Below are 27,149 nucleotides of genomic sequence, written 5' to 3'. Positions count from 1 at the left end.
TTAGAGCCAGAAAGAAAAGCCGTGAATATTTTTTTTAAAAAAAATCAATCTTTGTTTATTGGAATTAAATACAAGAGAGGCTTCCGCAGATTACTTCAATTACGGTTAATTTCCTGGTTTCCATGACAACGGAAGCGTATTCTCATAATAGTCAAATATGGGCGCCATATTTCCTGATTTATTTGTCTGACACTAAATGTCTCAACGCTTGCGGACAGATGGCGTGGTAAAGTTATTGCGCATGTCAGATGGCAGGGCGGGTAATGGGACAATATTTTATTCGTGAAGAGTGTTTCTCAACCAACGTTGCATACGTTACTAAACACTTCACGCTACCTGTAGTGCTCGAGCTGTCCTCGATTAATTCAATGAACAGGTTAACAATGATTAACTGATAACAGATGGGACTGACCATTCAGGCTACATCAAGTGACATCAGCGAGTGAACGTGATGACTGCGTTCGCTCTTGTGTAGTATCAAAGATGATAAAAACGACGTATATAAAGTATATATATGTGAAAACTGGTTTTGATGGATAATTTGAAAATCCCATTCAACTGAATGAGTGAGTTGGATTTACGTTACGCTCATCAATATTCCAGTTATATGTACATAATCGAGTCTGGGCCAGATAATCTGGTGATCAACAACACAAGCATCGATCTTCGCAACTGGGATACGATGACATGTGTCAACCACGTCAGTGAGTCTTACCACCCGATCCCTTTAGCCGCCTCTTACGACAAGCACTGGTTACTAAAGACCAGTTCTTGTCAGAAACACCTGATCCAAAGGTGACTAGGGAACTATCGATCTTGAGGTCCAAAACATAGATCTGATGTCCGTATTAAACTCGTATGTTCAGCCGCTTTTAAACAAACGTTTAAAAATTCTTTTGATAAACTTGAAAACAAACTATATATGACAGCAACTGCTTTTGTAACAAAATCGCCTATAACAAGCGGACGTATGTAACGAAATACTTTGGTCCCTCCTACCAGCTGAATTCCCAGTCGAAACTACGAACTATGCTTGTAACGAACGGACGTATACAACTAACTGTTTAGGGCCTTCCTACCAGCTGTATTCCCAGTTGAAAGTACGAACTACGCCTGTAACGAACTAAAGTTCGGGGTCAGTGTAAGTTAGTTATAACCGTAGTTCCGTGTATCAGCTTTTAGAAAGGGCAGCTGACGGTAAACCTTTGGTATTCGGCTAAACTAATACATATACAATATAGTTGTCTCGATGTGAAACTTGGACTTTGCTTTTCCCCCCTTGGCCATTATTTTGCATTTATTTTTTGTCGAAACATAATAGCGAATAATTCAGGTATTTACGAAGCAATCTTCAACTTCGGCACGAGGATGTGACTGTTAAGAAGTACAATTACATTTGATGCTCGTATTTTCCGTGTACATTTGCGTTAACTTAGAGTCAGTGTACACACTACGTTTTTAAGTTTAATCACAATTTCACTTTATTGAATTTCGGTTTTTGCCATTATTGAGAACATGAATTCGTATTTAATATAAATTATACCCATACAAATTCCATAAAACTGAGAAGTTCCAATGCCCATTTTGTTATAAATGATCTGAATCAGAGAATGTTTTTTTTCTGAATAGATAATCGTTATTGATGCTGTCATCATCGCACAACAACGAATACGTGACTGAGGTGGACGTGACGTAATTCTGTCTCGGACATGTATCATTGAGAATATCAACAGAAAGGCACAATTAAAGATCAATGGCGTTTACAACGTCAATTTATCAGTGCAGAAAGTGTACTGAAACCATTCCAAATCAACGATTTGTCAACTTTTTTTCATTTTTTATAAAATATACTGTTATCCGTACATTTCAGATGATAATGCGTGTGTCAAAGCAATTAGATGGCTCACCATATTTTCTGTCTGTAACTGTTATAGACATCGAATTAATAGCGTAAGTAATCACTATAAGCCTTTAACAGCGTGTTTATTCACAATGAGAGCCGTTCCCACGTGGCTAGACTGCAAGACGCCAAACGTTCTCCTGGCAAGAAAATCAGTTACGGAGAGACGAAAATAATTATAGAAATTGACAGAGGTGAAGTAAGCGCACTATATCTTAATTTAACTACTTAAGGGATTAGGTATAATCGTTGCTGCAACCAAATTGTTTCCTTTTACAGTTAAAGGATCATTTCCTATAGAAAAAGACAAATATTGATATTATAGCAATGTTTAACGTAAACGATTGGCATGTTTTATTCGTAATTAGGCTGAAATAGCAATCCCCTTTTCAGAAATTGACATGCAATCAGTGAAATGTATATCTTGCCTCGTTCTGATCTCAGACGTCGGAAGTGTTCGTTACCACGTTAGTGGCCCATTTATCTCAATACAACCAGAAGATCGGTACTAAATGGCGAATACATTTTGGAATCACTCTCTCATACACGTGCTGCTTGAAAATACGATCCCATTGTTTTGAGAAATAAATATGTGTTTTTTGATGTGTCAGCATTCTCCGACGAGCCTAACCGTTGATGTCTGGCCTAGTAGAGTAACTGACATTTCAATGAATTGCCTGAAGTAGCTGAATGAAATGATATTGCTGAGGCGCCACGTCCACATTGACCTCTGATCACATTAAAAATCACTGTCTGTATTTTTTACATCTGTGTTGTAAGGAAAGATATGACAGGAACAAGATACCAGTAGGAAAACCCTTTCCATATTTATGACATATCTTGCCGACGGCAGAGCGGATTGTACAATATATTCAGACCATATGTATTTATGAATCAATATCAAATAGTGATAATACCCATTGTCTGTGGCAAGGCGATCGTATCTTACCCCATTTCTTCTCAACCCTTTATTCAACGTTTATTTCGCGTGGATTTAACTTTTCTTGATTATTACAGTAAAACGAAGAGTGTATTTTCAAAGTTTTTTTTAAAAAAAAAACCCCAACAAAACAGAGCATTGTTGGTCTCACTCACTCACACTAACGAAACGAACTGAAGTTTCTTTTTCGATATGTACATTTTAATTTCATTATCGCTTTAATATGTGAATACATCTAGCTTTACGATGAAATGGATGATTAACGAAGCCTATAAATCCATGTGATTTACCGTTCGCCCCCTGATCAGAATTTCATATAATTCCCAAAATGTTATATTAAATGTTTTTAAGATGGCCATCTTGTAATCCTAATGATGGAACTAATCGCCAAACAAAAACGAATTACAATATTTCTCCAGTTTATTTCAGTTATACATTCTAATCTTTGCCTGGGGCAACATGCAGGGACTCTGATTCAGCGGTGGAACAAATCACTACGATAATGAAGAATCGTGATAAAATTTAAAATTAAAATTGAGAACCTTGTGATAGTTTGTATGCACGCCACGAGCAAAGCGATACTAACACGCACGTCATGGGATTGTGCTTCCGAATTGAGAAATAGCTCCAGCTAATAGATCGGCCAGTAAAATCAATTAATTCTTCGGCTACCACTGCTTGTGCCGTGGTGTAGGGTCGTCTAAAGATTGTGTGGGCACATTGTTTAATGTATTGCTCGTCGGGTGTAACGTATAGGTAAATAGTGGTCGGGGGATGGACCTATGATCTGAGTAGAAATTTTCACGTTAACCACCGCTGGTACCTTTAATTTGTCATCTTACAATGGAGTCAATTCCTTTGTGGTCAGTCATCATTTGCTTTTAAGCTCTCAGTGAAATAGTTTTGGTGATGAAAAGGTGGCCCGTGTCACGGTGACTCTCTGGGAAAGTAGTGGAAGTGTAGGGTTAGCTCACGGTTGGAGTCAGTGAGTGAATATCGCTTATTGCTTAACGTCGCATTAGCAATTTTGCAGCCATTCGCAGCGAGCTCATGGCTGGAGACCATGCTTGGAGTCAGTGAGTGAATATCGCTTATTGCTTAACGTCGCATTAACAATTGTGCAGCTATTCGCAGCGACCTCGTGGCTGGAGACCCCAGTGGACGTCCTGTCTGTATGGAGTGAGTGAGATGGTTATACTGCCTCTTCGATCATTGTGTGTGCTTAATAGCGGAGAAGGGCAAATATTTAAAGTCTTGGGCGTTAACCAAGTTGGTGGGACAAACAGGGGAGGATGTCGTTATTGTGAAGCCGCACGGAATCGATCCCTATGGTTACGGGCTATGCTGGTGGCACGTTTCCTCTGTGGAGTGAGTGAGTGAGTGAGCTGATGTTAACGTGTGCATGCTTGATTTGGGAGAAAAGTCAATATTTTAGGTCTTAAACGTTGACCATGTTGGTAAAAGGCATGAGCGCAGTTATCGTTATTAGAAAACCGTATATAATCAATACCCGTTTCAATGATGACGACATTGTGCGGCCCTAAGCAGTGTATTCTCTGTGAAGTGAGTGAGTGAGTGAGTTGGGTTTTACGTCGAGTATAAAACTTACTTCACGGCATATCTGGTCAATACCAAAGGAGAAATCGAATGAGAGCAGAAGTCTGGAGTTAGCCACTTTGATGAAACCCAATCTTAGAAACGTAATAGGATTCAAACCCACGATCGTGTCTGGCGTGCTCAAGGTCAAGAATCCTGCAAAACATGTCGCTTTAGACGATACGCCACTAGGAAAGTACTAGGAAACTCGAACGATCGCGATAAACAGCAGGAGGATTTCAAGGCGGAGGTGAATGTACGAGTGACTGAGTGAGTGAGTGAGTTTAGTTTTACGCCGCACTCAGCAATATTCCAGCTATATGGCGGCGGTCTGTAAATAATCGAGTCTGGACCAGACAATACAGTGATCAACAACATGAGCATCGATCTGCGCAATTGGGAACCGATGACATGTGTCAACCAAGTCAGCGAGCCTGACCACCCGATCCCGTTAGTCGCCTCTTACGACAAGCCTTTTATGGCAAGCATGGGTGGCTGAAGGCCTATTCTACCCCGGGGACCTTCACGGGTCTGAATGTACGTGGGAGAATGGTATCAGGGACCGCTTGTGAATTGGCCTAAAGATTACCGTGTGCACAACGTGTATTCGCAGTGTGAGTGGATACAGATATTATACGTTAACAGATATCTGCGGATGTAAGGATTGTGTCTCATGGCGTAAACGAGATACAGGAGGGTTGTATAGGAATAGTGAGTGCCATACGTAAAAAGGTGTATGCAGGTGTGAATTGGTATATATATTATGGCATGAAGCGTACAAGGTGAGTGTCGGTTGTGAGTAAGTCCATGGGAAGATGCGAGTTTGGGGGAATTTATACATTTATTGCTGAGCAGAATGTTAAGCGCAATTTGAATTGCGTCAACATTTCGGGAAATACCAAAAATGTGGGACATAATTGCTGTATGACATGTAACAAGTTGACTGACTGATAAATTAGAATGCATTTCCGCAGTTTGGATCAGTATACATCATCTGCAAGCTGCACAAGTAAAGTCTTTATAGTTATGTCTCTTCATGGAACACATGGCACAGTTAAAGCCACACCACTTGTTTAGTTTTAAAGTTTTTGAAAGGCATTTAGAAGCTGAAAGCACATGAATACATGACACGGTTTATGGATATCAACTTCTTTCTGTTCTGTACACTACGTTTCAGAGCTAATTCCTTCTCCCTCATCAGATTCATTCACCTGATGAAGGAGCGAGAATTACCTCTGAAATACAGCAAAGTGAGTATACTGATCAAAATCTTACAACTCGCAAAATTTTATCGTCGCATTTATGGTATTGACTGTTCAATCGCAAAATTTTATCGACGCAAAAATGTCCTGGTTTACAGTACCGTATAAAGAATAAAAAGAAGCTGATAGCCATAAAACGTATCATATGTTCACCCTCCTTTTAAACAGCAAAAACACTGGTGGGATATCCAAGGTGACTTCACATTTGGTGAGAAATCCAAGGTGACTTCACATTTGGTGAGACATCCAAGGTCAATCCACATTTTCCCCGCCAAACTGACACTCAAGTCAAGAGCAATCTAATATATATCTATATAGACTATTATGTACTGGCATTGTGTGTCCCTCGGCTTCAAAAGAAAAAAAATGGTCATGGTTGCTGCCCACCAGTCCAAACAGATATCACCATGATAACATCCCATAATTTGCCAAAGTGATAATGTTTCTGTACCTATAAATTACTGTTATTACTGAATCTTGTTTCATTTTTAACACAAAATTCCCTGTTAGAGGACGTTCATTGAAAGTTTGAAACCTATTGTAATTATCGTGATGGGAGGTCACTCGTGTAATTATTTGGCGACACGACTCTTCACTCGCTCCCGGCGAGAGTGGGCCATTCAAAACCAACGTCATATTCTCTGTAGTATTATCCATAGCCTTGGGGTATAGAATTAAACGAAATGTGTGTAAGCAAATGGAAGAGGAGTTTTTTTCTTTCTGTTTAAACACTGCTTTGATTTGACACAGAAAAAGCCCCTTCTAATCCTTTTAAAAACAAGCTTATCCTCATAAAGCATCGGCAAATCATACGTGTCTTTGAAATAGTAACGAAGTGCACTTTTTTTCGAAATGTTTTAACGTCAATCCATTGGTCAATTCGTCAATGCTGAATAATGGTATTTGTCTTGTCTTGAGTTCACGGGAAAGTACCTTTCATTGGAACTGGTGGGCAAAAGAAAGAATACGCTGAAAAACCGGATTTGACAAAGAATTATAAACGTTATCAAACCGTTACTAGCTTGTCTGCGGCATTGTGAGATATCCGTGGATGTGATGCATGTTATTTACGTTTGATACCCGTATCAAGTAATTCCATGCGATAACCTTTAGCTGGTTTCATGTTTAGCCTCAGTCAAAGGTGTCTATCCACTTTCGATAACGGTACGTTTTTAACTCATAGTTCACTATCATTTAAAAATAAATTGTATTATATTCCATTATTCTTCAAGATGGAACATTTTTCAGATTATGGTAATGAGTGAGTGGGATGAGTTTATCGACGCCTCAAGTAGTATTTCAGTAATGATAGGTATGTGATTGTGTAGATTCAAAATGATGTGAGTCAGGTTTTATGCGCTTTAAGCAACTATAAAAGGGAATATAACGGCAGGGGACACAAGAAATGATCTCAACACTCTGTACCTATGTGGGGAATCGAACGGACGTGTTCGGCATGAGAAGCAACTTGTACGAATAGGCTACCCGACAGTCTCTCAAAATAGTGTAGACATCTAAACATTTTTTGACACCACGCAGGCTGCAGTCAAGTGTAGTGTTTTATTCAGCATGTAGGCCACAGTATACATATTCGCCAAGTACTGCAATTCCTAGTTATGTTTGTTGAGATATTTGAGATCTATTCTCATAGTATGAACGGATTTAAATCGATGATTCCCTAATCATGTACCTCTTGAGGTCCGCAATTCTTGAGAAAGTAGGAATGTGCCGTCCTAGATATGCTTTCCCATTCTCAAAAATTAAATCTCAAAAAGTTCTCCTGTTTATATAAGGGTTTAAAATCAACATGACATCAGTGCAGATTTACTTGGCTGGGGCGTTGAGGTAGCCAAGCGGTTAAAGCGTTCGCTCCTCATGCTGAAAACCCGCGTTCGATTGCTCACACTGGCACAATGTGTGTAGCACATGCCTGGTGTCCCTTACCTTGATCATGATATTGCTGGAATACTGCTAAAAGCGACGTTAAAACCAAATCACCCACTTTTACATGTCTGTATATGAGGGGTTTTTGTCGCTTCCTAGCTAAAATATTTCTGATGAGATGTAAATTTCTCATTCGGTCTGTGGACTGAAGTGCTACAAACAATAACTGCCCACTGATGTATGGCAACGTAGAAATAAAGTACAATGCATCAGACTACCTATGCGGGATGATGGATGACAGGCCTTTGGGAGAATAAACTTTACCAGACGCCATTTTGTTGTGTTCTTCGAGGTCAGCGCCACTTTGAATATTTCGACATGAAAAAGATCCTTGTTTTAATTCAGTTATCAAGGAAAATCCGATGTGTGTGTCCTGATTATAACTTTCATTTTGGAACTGGAGCAATTGTTCGCATGAAGAAAGAGATGGTCTAAGTTTCAATCGTTTCTTTTTAACAAAATATCCTTGATTAAAATTTCGCCATCAAATATTACCCTCTGGCGGTGAGAGAGGCCCCGCTTCAAGATTGAAGAACATTTCACGTCAATCATGATGAGGACTACATCTTGTCGTTAGTTGGTCCTGAACAAGATTACTCAAATCAATAGATATTTCCCAAGCTTGGAATGACACATCCATATTCAAAAGAAAAACAAATAACAAAAGAAGAACATGTCCTTGTTCCTCCCGATCATCTTTTTAAAACTACCGGATGAATATGTGGCCGAAAAGTCCAATACCTTCCGGCAGAACTTAAAGTCTTGAATAGTGGAATTACAGCAGTATTAATTTCTGTGGAGTTACATGACATTCTTGCAGTACAGAAATCGTGTTAACTTAACGCCATTCAGACCGACTCTGATACTTGGTGAACACTGTAATAATAATGATAATAATGTGCCCATTGATACAGCGCCAAACTCAACATGACGTATGCTCATAACGCTAACAATCAATAAGTCCACTGATATAGAACGTTTTGAAGACAAAGGTTCTGAGATGACGCTCATGGTTTTCAAGGGTTGGCGACAGATTAAGTTCATCAGGGAGGGTATTCCATTTGACCGATGCCATATTCTGGTAAGACTTGTAGCCATATGATTTGAGGCTCCACTTTGGTACACAGTGGAGATTGGCAGAGGATGAACGTAGAGTTCTTGTTGGCATTTAAAGAGAGAGGAGTTCTTGAAGATACACAGGGAATACTGTGATGTATTTACATGACTGCTAAATGATTTACGACTTTAGGAACAGGAAGTTATGAAAGTTGTTGGAAGACGTGTTTTCCTATCAATACATTCATATTACGCCATTGTTGGAAAGAAAAATTGCTTGGAATTTCGTAAATCACAATATATTGATTGATACAACTGATAAGATTTGTACGTGGTATATTTCCATCCATAAATAAGGCGAAGTTATTACATGAAAACAAATAAATAATCCAGTTAGAGTTTTTTGAACGACGCTGTTGGCTATTGTGTGAAATAACAACATTTATTGAATCTGCTATCGAAATCGTTGTTGTAATACACAACATCTCAACAGACTTATGACTCCGAAATGGGAGCATCTCTCGCGGCCAGTCAATACAAGAGAGGCGTCCAAAGATCTGATCCCTGGAGATAAACAGTAAAAAGGGTATGTCTGTTTCCTCTAGAATATCAAATTCATCCCAAATATTGTTCGGTGAATCTTAATACCAAGGAGGAAATGTGTTGCTACTGCGGTTCGAGGGTATGGCGATGAGCCTCGCCTACAGCAGCCACAGGGAATACAGACATCACCTCCAATTAAGTCTCATGCAGATCTGCAAGAGGACTCTCTGTTTTCATACGAGGCAGTAAGTCGTGAATGCTGTTGAAGGAAATGGAACTCTTTATGTTGAAAGAAGATGATGTGTGATGCGAGCGACAAAGGGATTAACGTCTCATGCAGTATGTTTGCCGAGGGGTGGCACGATGGAGATACAAATGGAAGTACTCTTTATCATATGAACATCCTTTTCTCTGTCTCCCATTCTACGTGTCTCCACATGGGGACACAAAATCTCGTTTTGGCATGTGTCATTCAGAATCTTTGTATGACAATGGAATCGGGCTTAATTTCTTAATGGTCTGTTATCAGATGCTTTTAAGCGTTCGCTGAAACAGTTTGGATGATAAAAAGGTGACCCGTGTCATGACGAATGTCTGGTGGGGTACTAAAATTGCACCGTTAGCATCTGTTTAGAAGACAAGCAGTGGAGATTTTCCTGCACGGCGTGAGAAGGGTTTAACGACGCTTCCAGCAGAAATCCGCTTACATCATCCTTTGTGTTGCTGAATGACGGATACTAATATAATGAATGTCTGGAAAATCCCACAAAGGCCAAAATTTCAAAACACCATCTATTCTTTTTCGAGAACACCTCTTGTCATCATTATTTCATAAACGCAAGACATAGTTGGAATCGTTAAGTCGACTTTACCTGGGAGACTTCTTATGAATACCGAACCTGTGAAGAATTAGTCTGCATGATTGTCATAAGAGGCGACTCACATGATCGGGTGTCCAGACTCGCTGACGTGGTTCACGCATGTCAGTGTATCTCAACTGCCCTCTGCCTGTACTTATGTGCAGACCGCCAGCGATTAGCTGTAATAACCTAACTGGGGCGTGAAACGTAACTCACTCACTTACTCAGTTATAAATGCCGGGAGAGTTATGTCTTTTAGGGGAAAAAGAGATTCAGAATAGATTTAGAAATCTTGCGTCCGTTTTCATCACTTTATGGGACATTACAAACCTACATTTTAAGTGATTATTAAAGAAAGCACTTCCGGTCATTTTCAATAGTTCACGATGCAAAGAGGCAGTGAAAACCCTTCACTCCGATGGGAAGCGTGGAAAGGAATTCATCCATCCTATGGTTATATGCCAGCAAACACATCATTCTTGTTGACTTAAATTCAATGTCAGTTCATCATTACTAATCATCAGCACGCTGGGTACAAAGTGTGAAAACCATATCTGGCGTCCCCCGCTGTCACATGGCCAGAATATTGCTAAAACTGGAACAAACCTAAACTCACACACTCACTCACTCACTCACTCTGTCACATGTTGGTTCGTATATTCATATATTGAATAATGCCAAATAAAAAGTTCAAAGCCTTCTTCACTCCGGTTGCATGACACACTATGCACGACTGTTTCCAAAGTCAACACATTCAAATGATGTCAATCGATAAACGTAATTGTATTACTTCTAACCGTCATAGTTTTTGCTTATCTGACGTAAAAGATTTACAGCGTAAAAAAAAATGATTGCTAACTTCCAGTCATAAATTTTCTTCAATTTGACAGACCAGACTGGCTTAAAGACAGGCGTATGACAAGAACCCTCGGTTCTAATTTCCAGGGATGTGTCTTTAAGTTGGACCGAAGAAAGTGCAATTTGGTTTTATGTCTGTCAAATGTGTCTGAGACGACGCGGTGTGCCTGCAACATTGAGACCAGTTGTCTAACCCTATCTCATCACATCGTTAGCACAACGGTTAAAGATTTAAATGAGTGCTTTGCAGTGTGGTCTCTTCTTTATTGTCTTCACGACCAAGGTGCTTCCTAATGCTCGAAGATGCATTACCGTAAAAGCCGTATGTCACCGTATCTATTATCTTAATTTCCAGTGCTTAAAATATCTTCCCCGTTTGGATATAAGGAAGGGATTTACTATCAAAGTGAATGGGGATTTTGGCGTGACGGAGGCGAAAATGTCTTCATTACCATTGGGAAATTTCTATCTTTTTCATGCTTCTGTAAACCACGATCGCAAGACCTCTTACAAGATCGGTGATACATGTGTAAAAACACTAGTTATTGTTTTAAGAGCTATAAAGACAGATTAGGTAATCGGAATGAATGGCAGGTTTCTAAGGAGAGTCAATCAACGAAGTTTATGTGGTGGCCAGGATGGTGTGTGTGCATTAAGGACTTGCCAACGATGAGTGTCGTCTGATAACGCACTGCACTGCAAAATCAAGAAGCACGTGCTTCATAAATGAATTGTCATCTATTTCTGTCCTCCCAGAACAGGAGATTGGGCACTTACAGATTAAATCAGAATCTTTGATGTTGAACAAACACTGGACTCCTTGTCGCTCCAAGTCTACTATAACAGTCCCGATTTCAATCATGGGATTTGATTGTGGTCTCTTCTCCGGGCATGAATCATGCGAACTGTTTCTGTATCAGTGAATGGTAGTTTTGCGTCAGCCATTTCGTTTTTCATTGTTTGGAAATCTAGCCATGATGTATCACTGATAGTCTACAATGTTACAGTCATCGGGACATACGGCGTGTTTCCATGAAGTACATCTAACCTGCACTGGAATGATAGGATTCTCATGGGATAAAACACTTGTATTGTGGGGTGGAGTGGTGGTATTATGGAATGGACTGGTTGTATTGTGGGATGCACTGGTTATACTGAGGGATACACTGACTGTATGGTGGGATGCACTGGTTGTATGATGTGTTGAACTGATTGTATGGCGGGATAAACTGGTTGTATGGTGGGATGCACTGGTTGTATGGTGGGATGCACTGGTTGTATGGTGGAATAAACTGATTGTGTGGCGGGATAAACTGGTTGTATGGTTGGATGCACTGGTTGTATGGTGGGATGCACTGGTTGTATGGTGGAATAAACTGATTGTGTGACGGGATAAACTGGTTGTATGGTTGGATGCACTGGTTGTATGGTGGGATGCACTGGTTGTATGGTGGGATGCACTGGTTGTACGGTGGAATAAACTGTGTGGCGGGATAAACTGGTTGTATGGTGGAATAAACTGATTGTGTGGCGGGATAAACTGGTTGTATGGTGGAATAAACTGATTGTATGGCGGGATGCACTGGTTGTATGGTTGGATGCACTGGTTGTATGGTGGGATGCACTGGTTGTATGGTTGGATGCACTGGTTGTATGGTTGGATGCACTGGTTGTATGGTGGAATAAACTGATTGTGTGGCGGGATAAACTGGTTGTATGGTGGAATAAACTGATTGTGTGGCGGGATAAACTGGTTGTATGGTGGAATAAACTGATTGTATGGCGGGATGCACTGGTTGTATGGTGAGATGCACAGGTTGTATGGCGGGATGCACTGGTTGTATGACGAGATGAACTGGTTGTATGGTTTGATGAACTGACAGTATGGTTTTACGATTGGGTTGAATAGTGGGATGGGCTGGTTGTATGGTGGTATGAATTGATTGTATAGTGGAATTCAGTGGTTGTATTGAGGAATGCACTGTTTGTATGGTTGGAAGAACTGATTGTATGGTGGCATGAATTGATTGTATGGCGGGTTGCACTGGTTGCATGGTAGGATGCACTGATTGTATGTTTGGATGAACCGTAATTTGTTACTGGCAGTGTGGCAAACTTTCCGATGCAATTCCCTACTTTGAACGGATCCATATGTTTCAGTGTTTGTTAAGGTGAACGCAGACCTGCCTTTGCGCATGCTTTTGATATGCGCTAGATGTAGGAAGGGTGGGTTCGTCGTTTCTTGACACCTTGTATCTATGCAATTTGATAATTATCCATTAACATGTAGCATATAACGATAGTTAATTGTTTCAGAGATGTAGGGTGATTATGAAAATAGCCTTTATTCACCAACTTAGGAAATGAACGTAGTAGTAGGTAGAACTAAAAGTAGCAGCTCCCCCAAAACGATTGGAAAACGGAAACTGTTTAACTTTAGAAACCATGGGTTTCGCCTCTAAACGTTTCAGGATTTTCTTAATTGTTGCTACACCAGTCTCCCTGCAAAGACGTTCAATATATGGAATTTCATGATCAGTAACGATTTCAGCTCTCTTTGTGTAAAAACTACTGTGCAGAAAGTGTTTAACGCCACTTTGATCAATATTCAAGTCATATGGTCCTCCTTCATATACTACAGGACAAAAGAGATAATCAATTACTGAAATTACCCCCTCTAATCCCCCTCCCCCTACCCCCTCCCATCCCCTGGGCAGTAATGTAATAATGATAACTTGTTTACATTACTTTGTGACACTTTTATGACAACTCGAATTCACCGTCACGTTTGTGATATCCGATCTGATTTAAACTAATTACTTGACAAAGAAGCATTTTGTGATAACGTTCCGTTGTGCACGTAACGCACAGGGTAAGTGACGTCCCGCATGACCCGAAAACAATTTATTTTGTTTTTGTAACTAAATGCAAATAGAAAAGAACGGGATAAAACAACGACAAGTGTGATAATTGCCATGCCAACAGTTTAAGGTGTGACGAAACATTAAAGAATGACAGCTAGTTGACCAGCGTGTGTTCGTATTCTGTCTCACCTTCTTGTCGAACGAAAAGCAACAAATCGTCTTCATAATCATTAGTAACCACTGTGCGGAATATATACCATATGCATATATTTGCGAACTATATTCAGAGTGTATCCTGGCTTTTGTCACAAACACACGCATTGGCAAGTCAATGGAGACATGTGGGAAAAAGAAGGTGTTGCATTCAGCTGTAGAGTGATCACTTGAAAATCTTAAATATATTTACCATAGAGATTTCGGTAAGCTGTTTTGGTCTTCTAAATGCTAGCCTAGTGGTTAAAGCCGTCGCTTGTCACACCAAAGCCCAGGGTTCGATTTCCCACATAGATACCATGTTTGCAAATCCATTTCTGTATCTCCCTGTCCTGATATTTCTGGAACGTTACAACAAGCTAGGGAAGGATGCATCCACTTTCTCCCTGTTTGAATGATGTAAGCCTGATAACGTGGAAAAACTTCATGTTTTCCGCACATGCATCACTCCAAACACCAAAAAGTTCGGCCCCTAAGAACTCTAGCGAGACAAATGAAACAGGAACATACACAGTTGCCATGGATTTATTTCGAACCATTATTCTGATTCAAACATGCCAATAATCACAGCTAGAACCTCCTTAAGACATGTCCATCGACTCATCGAAACATGTCCCCCGTTGACGAAACGGAAACAGATATGATGTCGTGCATGCCCAAGTTAATGGGTGGTTGTTGAAGTGGTCGCCTCTTTAAACCAACATAAAACCAACTCACTTTAATCCCATAACGTTGACAAGTGTGCCGCGATCCGGCCACTGCAACGGCTGATAGTCCCGAATCTTCCTGATAACACAGCTGATAAGTCTTGAATGAAGTCTCGCTGATGTATCGCGAGAAGGAACGAGATGTGAGATGTTATTGCAACCCAGACTGAAGTGACTACAGGCTTTGTATTTCAAAGGTTGAATATTCAGAGCTCCTGTACCTCAACACTTAAATATATGATGCTATCTGTTGGCAATAATGCTCATAATCGAAACTTACTCTGGTGTTTGGTGCTTAATTTGTACCCGGAACGTTTTTTAAATGTGTAGTTAATTGCAGTGCTAAATACTTTAAATGAATAACTCTTGCCATTTCCTACTGACATGAATCAATTACATGTTTTAGTTCATGGCGAACTCTGTACATGAAAATAAACAAGAGCTTATGTTTGACGGGGTTTTACAAGTTGAACATAAACGCATGACACTTTTATGGACAACATTTTCTTCATTTTTTTAAACAACATGTCTCGTCTACTTTTGTTCCTTCGTCACGTGATATATTCTCGAACTCTGAAACGTTTTTACAAAGCAATAAATAAGTTGCTGTCAATTAAAGTGCCACAAGTGTCTCCAGTTTTCGATGACATAAAGTATTCGATAAACGACGGTCCTTCAGCCCGAAGCTGACTGAAAACCACTCAAATACACAGCTTTTGTCCTTATACAGGTCCTTACGGCCGACAGGTTTTTCATCCCCAGTATCTTACATATCCATGTCTGATCATTCTGATTCAACCTTTTCAGAAGACTGGAATCTTGACATGAATGTTGATTTTGTTGTAAATGAAGATTAGCCAGTCACTAGTTTGTTAGTTGTCACTTTTGTGCTTGAGTAAAACGTGTATATATATAATTTCAAAGCATGAAAATGGCGGGACCGTTGAACTTTGAAACTTCGCTAAACTATTCCAAGCACAATTTAAACATAAACTTTGAGCTTAAGGATGAACAACTTTCAACACATATATGCAAAAGTAATGACCGTATTGCTGTTTTGTCCACGGGATGTTGGATATTCTCAGAGCCATGTTTGGAAATTCAGAGTTATCTTTCCTTGATAATAGTACTAGACAATTTTTATCTCCTTGTCCGTTTACGCTTAGACAGGACCCAGTCATAAACATGGCCACGAGACGGGTACGAGTCTCCACCCGGCTTGCCGGAATGACACGAGTAGTTACGAATGGTGTATGTACGTGCGGTATGACGAGGACCTGTGTGGAAAGACCTATGGCGTATGTTCATGCTGAGCCAAGACGTTGCTATCAATCATCTACACAGAATACAAACACTGGTAATATTGTACAAGGCAAAAATCAATATACTTTTGAAAAGTTTACTTGATCAAACGTGCTGAGAAGGTTGCAAGGCAGAAAGCAGTCGTAACCAGTCTCAAATTCGTCACCAAGGAATAACAAATTCTCGTTTGTTCCACATCAACTGTCGTCAAACCAGTGTATGATATATGGTTAAATTAATTATTGCAGTATGTACACGATGCTCTTACATCATCAAACCGTTTGTAGCCACAGCCTTTGGTGTTTACCTTTTCCAACTACTGAGGTGCAATCAAGCGTGTTCTTTATAACAGCATTCATGGAGCGCCATGCCACTCTTGTTCTTGTGGGTTACAACATTCAAGGTCCCAGGAAAGACGTTTCATAGCAGACATGTGGAGACATGTCTAAATTTGATGCATCAGTGATGATGCAATTCCCAAAATGCTTCTTTGTACCATACGTTCCCGAAGGTGAACAATTGACAAGACTTAGCATGTATATGGCGGTGCCACCGGTGGGGCACCATACCCTCACCTTTCCGCGAACACCTGGTGTCATCACTACTTGATTAATGAACACACGCTCTATCATCGTATCGCATTGTGGCAATCACTGTATTGTCAAGTCCAGACTCGATTTGTACATAAACAACGTCGTACAGCAGTAATATTACTAAAACAGGTATAATATATATTATATATTCATGATATGGTCAAAATTGCAAAGCGACTCTACTTCTAACAGAGATTTCTTATGGACGTGGAAAGGAATTTGCCGCTTTTCTTCTGTTTGAACGACTTTAATCAAATTTGCTGTGATTGGGCTGTTTAATGATAATGTGAAAAATACAACATCGGCAGCACCGATAAACGTGTTGACTCGTACGAATTGGCTCAATGTTAAAACAACTGAAGTAAAAAAGAGCACTTTGTCGATTATAGCCAATGCATACATTACTTGCCAATTCAGTAGGAGTTCCTAAACAGAGCGACAATTTCTACTGGGACATTTGACTGTCGTTAATGGACACTGGGGTGTTGTTCCTACTCTCGTGAACAAATGCCCTCAAATTCCCGTGTCAGTTTAATTCCCTTCATGAATAACAGTATTCATAAAGTGGAATGTGTTCTCTAACACTAACATAACGCAACTGATCCTGTGTCGTGCAAGTAAATCACAAATATTGAATTGTTCTTCTTTCGGATTGATTTGTCAACAGAGCGTATGAGCATTGTCCAGCGAACTAACGCACAATCACGTACAATCTCGCATGGTATCTTGTTAAGCTCGCGGGAGCTACGCGGTATTTGCCATGCTGGATTAATTTAGAAACACGATAGCTCCGATTGTGTATTATCTCAACTGTGGTGTCGGAGATGGACTAATCGTTAACCATAAAAATATATTTGTATATTCTTTCTGTTTTGTAACCCCCAATTTGTTTCACCTCGCTGTGAAACTGCAGGGTGATCAGAATCACTTCAAGCAAATAGAAGCGACAAAACCCTTTCCACATAAGAAATTTCGATTCGCTTGTAGAATTGTGATTATATCATGAACAGGGATTGATTAAGAATCCTTCTCCATTAAAGCGGTACATGATAATTTATATTGATTGTGATGTATACAGTATGTAACGTTAAAACTAGAAAATACCCAGTCTCGAGTATCCGCAAAACATATTTCTATTAACATATTTGCTGGGAAAAAATGGAAAATTATATGAATGAATCACGAAAGTCATTGATTCGGGAAACGGCATTCCTTGTATTTCTACACAGCCGTTTCCTTTTATAAATGGTTCACACGAAGAATGAGAGACGTTTTTCTTAATGTTGAACCCCTATCTAAACAGTATGCTGGTTATCCTAGTGCGTGCCATTTGAGTGAATAACTGAGAATCTTTTAAACAGCTGTTTTTGCAATATCTCAGTAATATTACGAAACCATGAGGAGACTCGAACTTGTTTCGACTGTACAAGAAAACGCATTAGCGTCTAAACAAACCAGTCGTCACGTAGAATGCAGGAGGGAATGTTAAGATAGCGCCAGTCGCAGACTTTTACCACTTGTCGGGTAGGACGCTAACAGGTGAAAGGTCTTATCCTCGAATTGACTAGGATTCGAACCCAGCAGTCATGGACCAGCGGTCTAGGCTGATAAACATCCGCAGAGATTCCTTGAAATGAACATTTGTTTCTTCATGATGGACAAGTGAGTATGCGAGTGTGTTCTTACGCTGCCTTTATTACTGTTCCAACTGTATCATGGAGTTGGACGCTAGGAATTGGTTTCACACATTTATTCGTGGGGAAGTCGAACCCGACCCAGGAACTTTAACCGCTTGACTACCCACCACCCCATAGAGGGTGAGAATGTTGTACTAACGTCCATCTACAAAGATAAGATGAAAACTGTCCACACTCTCGATCACAACTCACTGAGTGAGTGAGTTTAGTTTTACGCCATATCTAGCAATATCACGGCGGGGGAACACCAGAAATGTTGTACCCATATGGTGGGGAATCGAACCCGAGTTCGTGAATGCTTTAACCACTAGGCTACCCCACCGCAACGTCGATACAAGAACTGGAACAACACTAATTTACCTTGGCGCTGTAATGACTTGTCTAAACGACGCAAGTGCGCAATATCGGGAACGGTGCTGTTGCATCAGCAGTATGGAGACAAGGAACACGCCTCAGAAAGAGATCGTGCATATGGAACTGAGCTCGAGGTGATCCAATGTCTTATATATGTTGTTTCTTCCTGTGAGTGTGGGAAATGTAGGGTTGTCATGCCAACATATGTAATTCATCTTCATAACCCGAATCATTCCAAGACGGCTGTTATTAAACATTCGTAATGTCTTCGGCTTTTGAACTTTCTCATATGATGGAGTTAGTTCCGTGGGGTCACTTAAAAGCAATATACAAGTCGGGGATTGATTCCGTCTTCAGACTTTGGTTAGTCCCAATAGGAAATCAGAAATTGGCATTAACCTTTAACATGCGATCGCTTAAACAAACAGCTCCGCAAAGAAATAGAATTAATTCGTCAGGGTGGACAGAGTCTTAGGATAAACTATCCGCCAGAATGGTTGATGGGACAGTTCCCGGTTGTGAGATATAGGGATCCTAACGGAAGAGGGAGAAGCAAGGGAGGAAGTGGTTTTCATTCTTCTCTCTCGTTGGCGTCAATCGGTATCGATGAACTATATATCTGTGTCTCACGTCTTGGCTGTTGATGCGATTTTGCGTCCACATTAAAGGGTCTATCCTTATACAAACCAATGGAAGCTGATACATGTTCTTTAATCTGTGTTGTTAGGACAGGATTGAGGTATGAGTGTCGGGGTTAAATAGATCAAGGTAAATTGACAGTCCTTCCAAATTTCATTTAAATTAATTCAGCGCGTCTCCGTCTGCGGCTCACGTTGCAGTAGACGTAAAGGAAACCGTTACCACGTTACTACCAGATGACGTGTACCTTTCACCGTGGCATTAAACAAGAGTATAAACGGAGACTGAAACAGACAAGAGACAGCGAGCATAGTTTCAGAGAAGGTTTGTACCACCCCTTGAACCAATTGTACTGTCGATGGCTGGGTGTTTAACAGTGTTAGTGATGCAAGTCAAACCTGACCTCAGTCTCAAACCGCCTTTCATGTCACATAATTTAGACAGTGGAGGAATAAACTTCCTTGATGGAGAGAGTGAGTGTTTGAGTGAGTTGGGTTTAAGGCCGCTTTGAACAGTATTCCAGCATCACGGTGTGGTATCTTGAAGGAGGACGACTTACAGAAAAAAAGTTTCGCATCCCACCACCTAGAAACATGGTTGGATAGAACAAGGATTCGAACCAACGAGCATCGGCTTCTGGTGTACCCAAGGGAAGTAACTCTGAATCGCTTCATTGAAGTCAACTGGGTCACCCGTTCCGACAAAAGTGAGAAATAGCAACAAGAACTTCAAGTAGACCTTAAGCTTGCTCTGAGTGTAAATACCAGACAAGAGAGTGATGTCTTTGTTTCATATTCACGACTGCCTTCTTCAAGATGATAAAAGACCAAGATACGTTTTTTCGTAATTGAGGTACAAAAGGATCGATTTCAAGATTTGCAGCTTCCACTTTCAGGAACTAGTTCAGCAATACAAATCTTTTGTCGATGCATCATTTATAGAAAACACTTAAATGCATCTAATTCTTTCCAGACGCTCTGGAGTCTAACAAAAAACTTATACCACAACTGGCGTGATATTTGATATTAAAGTCAGCAGAAATACCAATTTTCCTATCGCAATAATTGGTGCGCTGCATGTAAATTCACATCAGTTCACTTTCATATATGTTTTATTCGATGATAAATACACTAAGTATATTCCTTCCAGTCATTGTGTACGAACCTATCGGAACTGTCGGCCCGTGATTACAGCTCAGTGTCATGCAATGGTGAGTATATAGACACATAATGTGCTTCTTATTCCGGTAATGGAATATCGATGATTAGGTATCTAAGGTGCGTTGAAGTTTTGCCTAAAAAACGTTATTTTTGCACGTAAGGGTGCATCTCGAATTGCCATCATTTCAATACCACTCTTGCACTATGAATTATGTCATCAGACAATATGTGGTTCTTCCTTATAACATAACGATAGAAAGTAAATGGCTTTTAGCTAGATCAATAGTTTTACCCTCGAGGAATATTGGCAGCGTACATTTATATGTGACGAGTATTTCTTTCATTCCTCTGAGAGCTTGGAGTGACAAAAGCCTAAAAACAACAATCACGTCATGATATGAATGTTTTCCTGAACTTTCCCTTGTGAAAAACGTTTTGTATATCATACAACCCTTGATCTTTTACCACCCTGAATGTATTGAACTATTCAGTTACTCACGAAGTCAGTGTGAGGATGATACCGACTCTCTTTGGAATAAATAGTTTTTGGGAGGTTGGTGGACTGTGATCTGGTACGTTTCTGAGCCACAGGTTTCATTTGTGAATAACACAGGGGCTGAGGAAAGATATTTCATTGCATTTATGAGCACAGTATTCCGTCTTTCCACGGGCTGTGTATTTCGTGCCAGGGAGATCATTCTTTAGTATACCCTCTGCCATTCTACACTATCCTATTCAAAACATATACATACCGCCGTCGTCGTCAACCACACTACCGTCCTACGTAACCCCACCGTCGTTAACCACCCAGTCGCTTGGCGTTTTCCCCACCTTAAACCATCCCACTGCAATACATCACCCCACCTCCATAAACCAATCCACTCGTCACAACACTGCCTAAAACTACTCCCACTGCCCAGTGTCACATCACTGCTCCAGATCATCAAAACATCCAGAACCACGCAACAGTTCTAAACCCCCCCACCCCCACCAACCTCCGTCCTAAACCATCACGACGTCCTCTATCTCTAAACTTTCCTGACTCACATGACCTATCCTGACAGTCCTTTCACTATTCCACTCTCAAGGCACGAAAAAAAACCCAGGAAATATGTGCTCTGTCAATTCCAAGACATTATCTGTCTAAGAGTCTGATTTAACATATCTTAAACCCGTCTTTTACCAAATGATACACCAATGTAGAAACAGACACCTCGAAGGCTGGCCCGCTATACGATCCACACGTTACAAGCGCACAGACCTTTTAAAATCTCAGATCTATCGTGTAATTCAACCAAAGCCAACAGTCCATTTTCCATTTAACAGCCTCTACTAAAGACCCTCGGCGTCCACTCCGCTTACAATCCCAATCAAGACACACAACAAGATTTACTTCTGCCAATTCTTCGCGGATACATTTCCTCATCGGGAAACAATTAATCAATTAGAAGGGTGAACATAATGACTTTTTTCGTCAGTTGGGAGTCTTCTGGATCATCAATGACCTTGAACAGGGTAACTTGTGGGTTTCAAATGGGCTCAAAGAAGGCGCTTTATCTGCTCATCAATATCTCTTACTTTCTGGCGTTCTTCACATCCCTTGTTTATTGCTGCTGTGGTATAAGTGACAAGGCTATCTACCTACATGTACGAGACTGGTAGTATAGCGTAAATCAATGTGACATGGTATTTGAGGACGCCGCGTTAGATCTTCAAAGAAGCCAAATGATTTATCAGATCTTGATGAAACCATAAGGGTTTTGCACGTAAATATGATTCCAAAATACAGAAGACATGTTGAGTTACGTTTACAGAAACCAATAACTTTTAGGGGGTTTTTAGTACATGACGTATAAGGTGTTGGCTTCTCCAACCTCACATTAACATTGTTGGAACCTAGGAAGGCAATATTCTACCTGATAATTTATCATTTATTGATAATTTATCATATTAAATGATATTACATCAAGTCGTTAATGAAACGAATCAATTAATCTTTTTAATGTTCCAATAATATTACTAGAATTTAACAAAAATAAGCATTTATATGACACCTGATTTGTAACCCTATCGATATTCATTGGAGGTGAGTGAGTTAAAATTGAACTTCACATTTACAACATTTAATGTCAATGTAACAGAAACCTCCTCCGTCCTGGCAACTGAATCAGGAACGTCAGAGAGATTTCATCCATGGCCGTTTGTGTTGGCACTGTCTCTTTACACAACCGATTATTTTTCTCAAAGACCCGTAATCACCTCTCAGATTAGCCGAGTTTGCATTTCAACCAGACCTATCTGTTTTTAATTTACAGTTGTCGCTCAAATCAAAAGGATTGCGGTCATAAAGTGGACAAAAACATAACCACTAATTTACCGAAGACTTTCATCCAACAGGTTTGGTATTTGGCATAGTGTAGTGATCCCTTTATCCCCAAACATCACAAGTACCTTCATCTTTCAACTCTTCATCATTATCAATCAACCCCAAGGATCGCGTTTAACCGTGATAATGAAATATGGTAAAGTTGAATGCCACGACTTCCACGAATACATCTGTCATGGACGTCTGTCAGTCGAACCAGAATGAAGGATTTTTCAGATATACGTCAATGATGGATGACGGACGGCCTCATCTTTCTATATGATGCAGTTTGTCAAGGGATGAGCGTGTTTGCTCTTATACTCATTGATATTTACAGAGCTTCATTAATACGGCTTGTACACATCAAATCTGTGGGATTAGAGTTCCAACATGTTTAATGTGCGTCAATCGTTGTGAAATCTTGGCAGTAGTATTCTGTGTGTGTGCCATTTCTTTGGGAAATTGTGTTATGGTTGATTTGGCGTTTTAATTGAAAACTTTAAAGATTAACCTCGATTATCTGACGACATTGGTTCCGCTGGTCGTAAATGGTAAAGTAATGGTGAGGAATATATGAGTGAGTGAGTGAGTGAGTGTGGTTTTAAGCCGCTTTCAGCGTTATTAGATGATATTTATACAGCGTACATATCTAGCCAAACCGATAAAAAACCCGAAAATTATATCAGTGGATGGCAGAAAATTAGCGACGTTCGCGGAAATGCAAACACGTGATTCCCTAATGGTACACCCGCCACTAGAAACATTTGCATAAAAACATCTATATTAATCTGTTTCCCGAAAGCCTGACTTATACATGCCATTTTAAAATAGATATTCCAAGCATGTCACTCATGGTCGAGCACACAAACATACAGACCAATCAAGCCATGAATTACATCGAGTATTGTACATAATTGAGGGCCTTACGTCGTTTAACCGTTATAACCTAGTCGTTTCCCAGTCGACGGGAACAGCCTTCACATATTGATAGCGTTGTACACAATGTATTTAAGAATAGCTGACAGATTGTACTTATCGTGTTACAACGGAGGTGTTAAGGACTCAGCCTAGACAGCTGACAGATTTGTGTCATGGTGTTTAATAAAGTGATAAAGAATTAGCGTGAATAACTGGCAGTTGGCAAACTTATCAAGCTGTTTTAACAAGGCATTAAATAGACACAGGTTAAATACCGGACAAATTTGGAACTTCATGGTATGGCGGAGGTATTGGGACTCACAGAGAACAGATGATGGATTCGTGTATTCTGTTATAACAACTGTGCTCGGTGAATAGATAATAACGTAGTATTATATAGCTGTAGTCAAGGTGTTAAGACGTAGGTGAATAACGGATAAATTTGGGATCTGACGCCATTACTAAGGTATTAAGACTCACAATGAACAGAAAGATGGATCGCGTATTCTGTTATAATACGTGTTTAGGACATAAAGTGAACAGATGATAGGATCGTGTTATACAGTTGTAATCAAGATGTTGAGATAGAATGCCAATAGCTGACAGATTAGTTGCACTTTTATACCGAGGCATAGCCGAGAGCCATGTTTGTGGCTGTTGATGCTTGTCATTTGTTTAAATACACTGTACAGCGGTGACATTCCTTCTTGCACAAAACCAGACATGTACACTTCAGGGCACGTCAAAATTAGGATGCCTAGAGCGGCTGCGCGAATAGCAATGACACAGAATTCTGAGATGAAGATATCTAGTTCGCCAAGCCTAATGTTCCAGTACGTGACTGATGGTTAGGGTCCTTGCCCATAACGCTCTCCGTGTTCTGGTCTCCAACATAAGTACACTCGTAAGAGCAATGCTCGACGAATTATGTTCTCAATTAAGCTGATATTTCTACGTCGAATTTGAAAGCTGTCATGCTCCTTTGACCACCCATTACTTACGTTTTGTGTCATTCTAAAAGAGGTTCCTCAAACGTAAGCATGCGGTTATGTTGTTAATTATAACTGAAATTAATCCAAAAAGTATTGGTGTGTACGTGCTTGGGGCAGTGAGTGAAGAAGGGGAAAATATTATTCACACACTGAAACTCTGTAGATGTGGCCTAGAACACTGCGTGCTACAGAACACGTTGATCGCCAAGTCAGTTAACTATCTTTCGGCAGGACAGAAGGTCTAACCTAAGTGTACAGAACTGACTTCGCTACCAGCTGATGATGCAACAGAGACACGGACAGGAGGATGGAGATTGTACGGACCTCAATACGTATGTCCGTTAATGTTTTTTAATAGAAAAGATTACATGAGCATGTTTTACAAAGACCTGGACACAGCATCAATGTGATGGTATTGGGGAAAGATAATACATTCCCAAGTGTCGATTAAGACTATCTCGTATATCAGATATATATGACGATGCAATGATGCTACTATATCAGCTGAATCCAAGATGACGTTTTAGCAGAGATTGCTTATGAATATGGAACATGTATTGTCGCTTATTTGTCGATAGCGATTCAGAAAACCTGCTCGTGATATTGTTCGAACGGCTCCATTGACCTGTCTTTAGCAGAGATTATTTTCTGCACAGGTTTTAGCAGAGATTTTCCCTGAATATGGAGACATTTTCCCTTTTTTTGGAAGTAGACGTCTCGAATGTCATGTCACATGAAATTTCTGTGTAGAAAGGTTCGATGATATAGTCGAGACCTCTTCACGAGCAGTGGGAATAATTACGGCGTATGTCTGGGAAGGAAGTGGTTCATATTTAATGGAGTTCGCGGCAAATGGATATAGCACTTTCTGTCATGCCATGACGTTAAAAATGCATGACACGATACACGATTCCATGTCCACATGACATCATCATGGCCGGTGGAGCTGTACGCGTCACGACACTTTCTCCCTTCCTAATCAGTGAATTTGCTCATAGGCGTGATCTTGGTACTTTTGTCAAATGCATAGTATAACAGCAGCTGAATTCCTAGTGATCGGGCAATGTTAAGAAAACATATCGCAGAATCGTTCAATTATCAAAAGAAATCTCTGAGACTAACGTCTTTGTTACGTCACTGGTTTCTTATATCTAAATGACGGAACAAACGTATGTACTTTACAGCTCTCACGAAGCCGCACTTTATAATAAAACATGCTGAAACACCTGCATTGCTTTGAACTGAGAGGCAATTTCTCGTTTAGCTGCACTTATGTAGGTTCATTTGTGTACTGGGCGATTTAAAGGCGCTTCAGTCTAACGAACGTAAATATATTGATTAAATTACCAGCAGTTTTACACTGGAAAAGCAAAGAGTCAAACATTTCTCGGTAATGACATGGCAGAAAAATGATAAACCTGTGTTTGATTTTAAGACGTATTTAGTAAAATATTTCTGTCACATCGAAATACGATTATCCTTAAAGACTTTTAACACATTTATAACTAACATATAATTGACCTCTCTCTTCGGTAGTATTTGTCAATATAACAACATGAAAATATTCTGTGGAAGTTTATAAAAATAAAAATTCAGATATTGAATGCGGAGATGAGTAAGTAACTGGCTTACCTTGTTTGCATATAACGAGTAGGAGGACAGTGACAGCTTTGGCAAAGAGAGCAGCGTTCATGTTGAGGGTAGTAAAGTTCCCGTAGCTGGATGTGTCTCCTTCCTTGTCTCCGCTCTCTCTGCGACGTAGCTCGTTGGTGGGTGCTTTTTAATCTTCACTTCACTTCTGGTTTCAGAAAAAAACTTGGCGTTCTTTTGAATATTAAAAATAGTTTTAATTTCCCCTTTCTGTCAAAGTTATCCCTGAAGTCTCGGACAGGCTGGAGCGTCTATTGACAAAATGGAAGGGAAGTTTCAAGTGTGTGGTCCTTCCCCACGCACTGCCATACAACTTAGCCAAATGCTGTAATACATTCAGCGGCTGGCTCCTCCCCTTCCCAGAAACGCCGTGTTTGTGGGGGCTGCGTGGGGCCGTGGGGAGGGTCTTCGTCCTCGTCCATGTATTTACCATCCTCGTCCGATGGACCGCTTGACATTATAGAACTGTAGCCTCATATCGGGTTAGGCGATCGAATTCCTTAAATTGACTGCATCAATATAATATTGACAGAAATGAGGGATCGGGCGATATGCCATGTTTTTACAACAATCAAGCAACGGCAGTAAGATAACGGGATTTGTCCGAAAGCCACTGCTGGTATGGGATAGCATAAAGGTTACCCTGCGTTCAAGCAATGCCTGAGATTTAAGGAAATCAGAAAGATTTAAGTCCGGCCCTAACAACTGCATCTCCATAGCATCGTTGATAACATAC

At 40.2% G+C, this 27,149-nt stretch overlaps 1 protein-coding gene across 1 annotated transcript in view; it reads right to left on the bottom strand.

Annotated features, from left to right (window-relative positions):
* The window catches only part of LOC137261130 (myomodulin neuropeptides 1-like), a 49,580-nt gene extending 22,826 nt beyond the window's left edge, over nt 1-26,754 (bottom strand). The window contains exon 1 of the mRNA XM_067798824.1: nt 26,396-26,754. Within this exon, the coding sequence (XP_067654925.1) occupies nt 26,396-26,456 (61 nt within the window). The 5' untranslated portion in view covers nt 26,457-26,754. The remainder of the gene's footprint in view (nt 1-26,395) is intronic.
* Between the last annotated feature and the right edge of the window lie 395 nt (nt 26,755-27,149).

Source organism: Haliotis asinina, chromosome 14 (assembly GCF_037392515.1).
Source record: "Haliotis asinina isolate JCU_RB_2024 chromosome 14, JCU_Hal_asi_v2, whole genome shotgun sequence".
NCBI lineage: Eukaryota > Metazoa > Mollusca > Gastropoda > Lepetellida > Haliotidae > Haliotis > Haliotis asinina.
The sequence above is the reverse complement of the archived record's forward strand: the minus strand, read 5'-3'. Positions and strand labels throughout refer to the sequence as shown.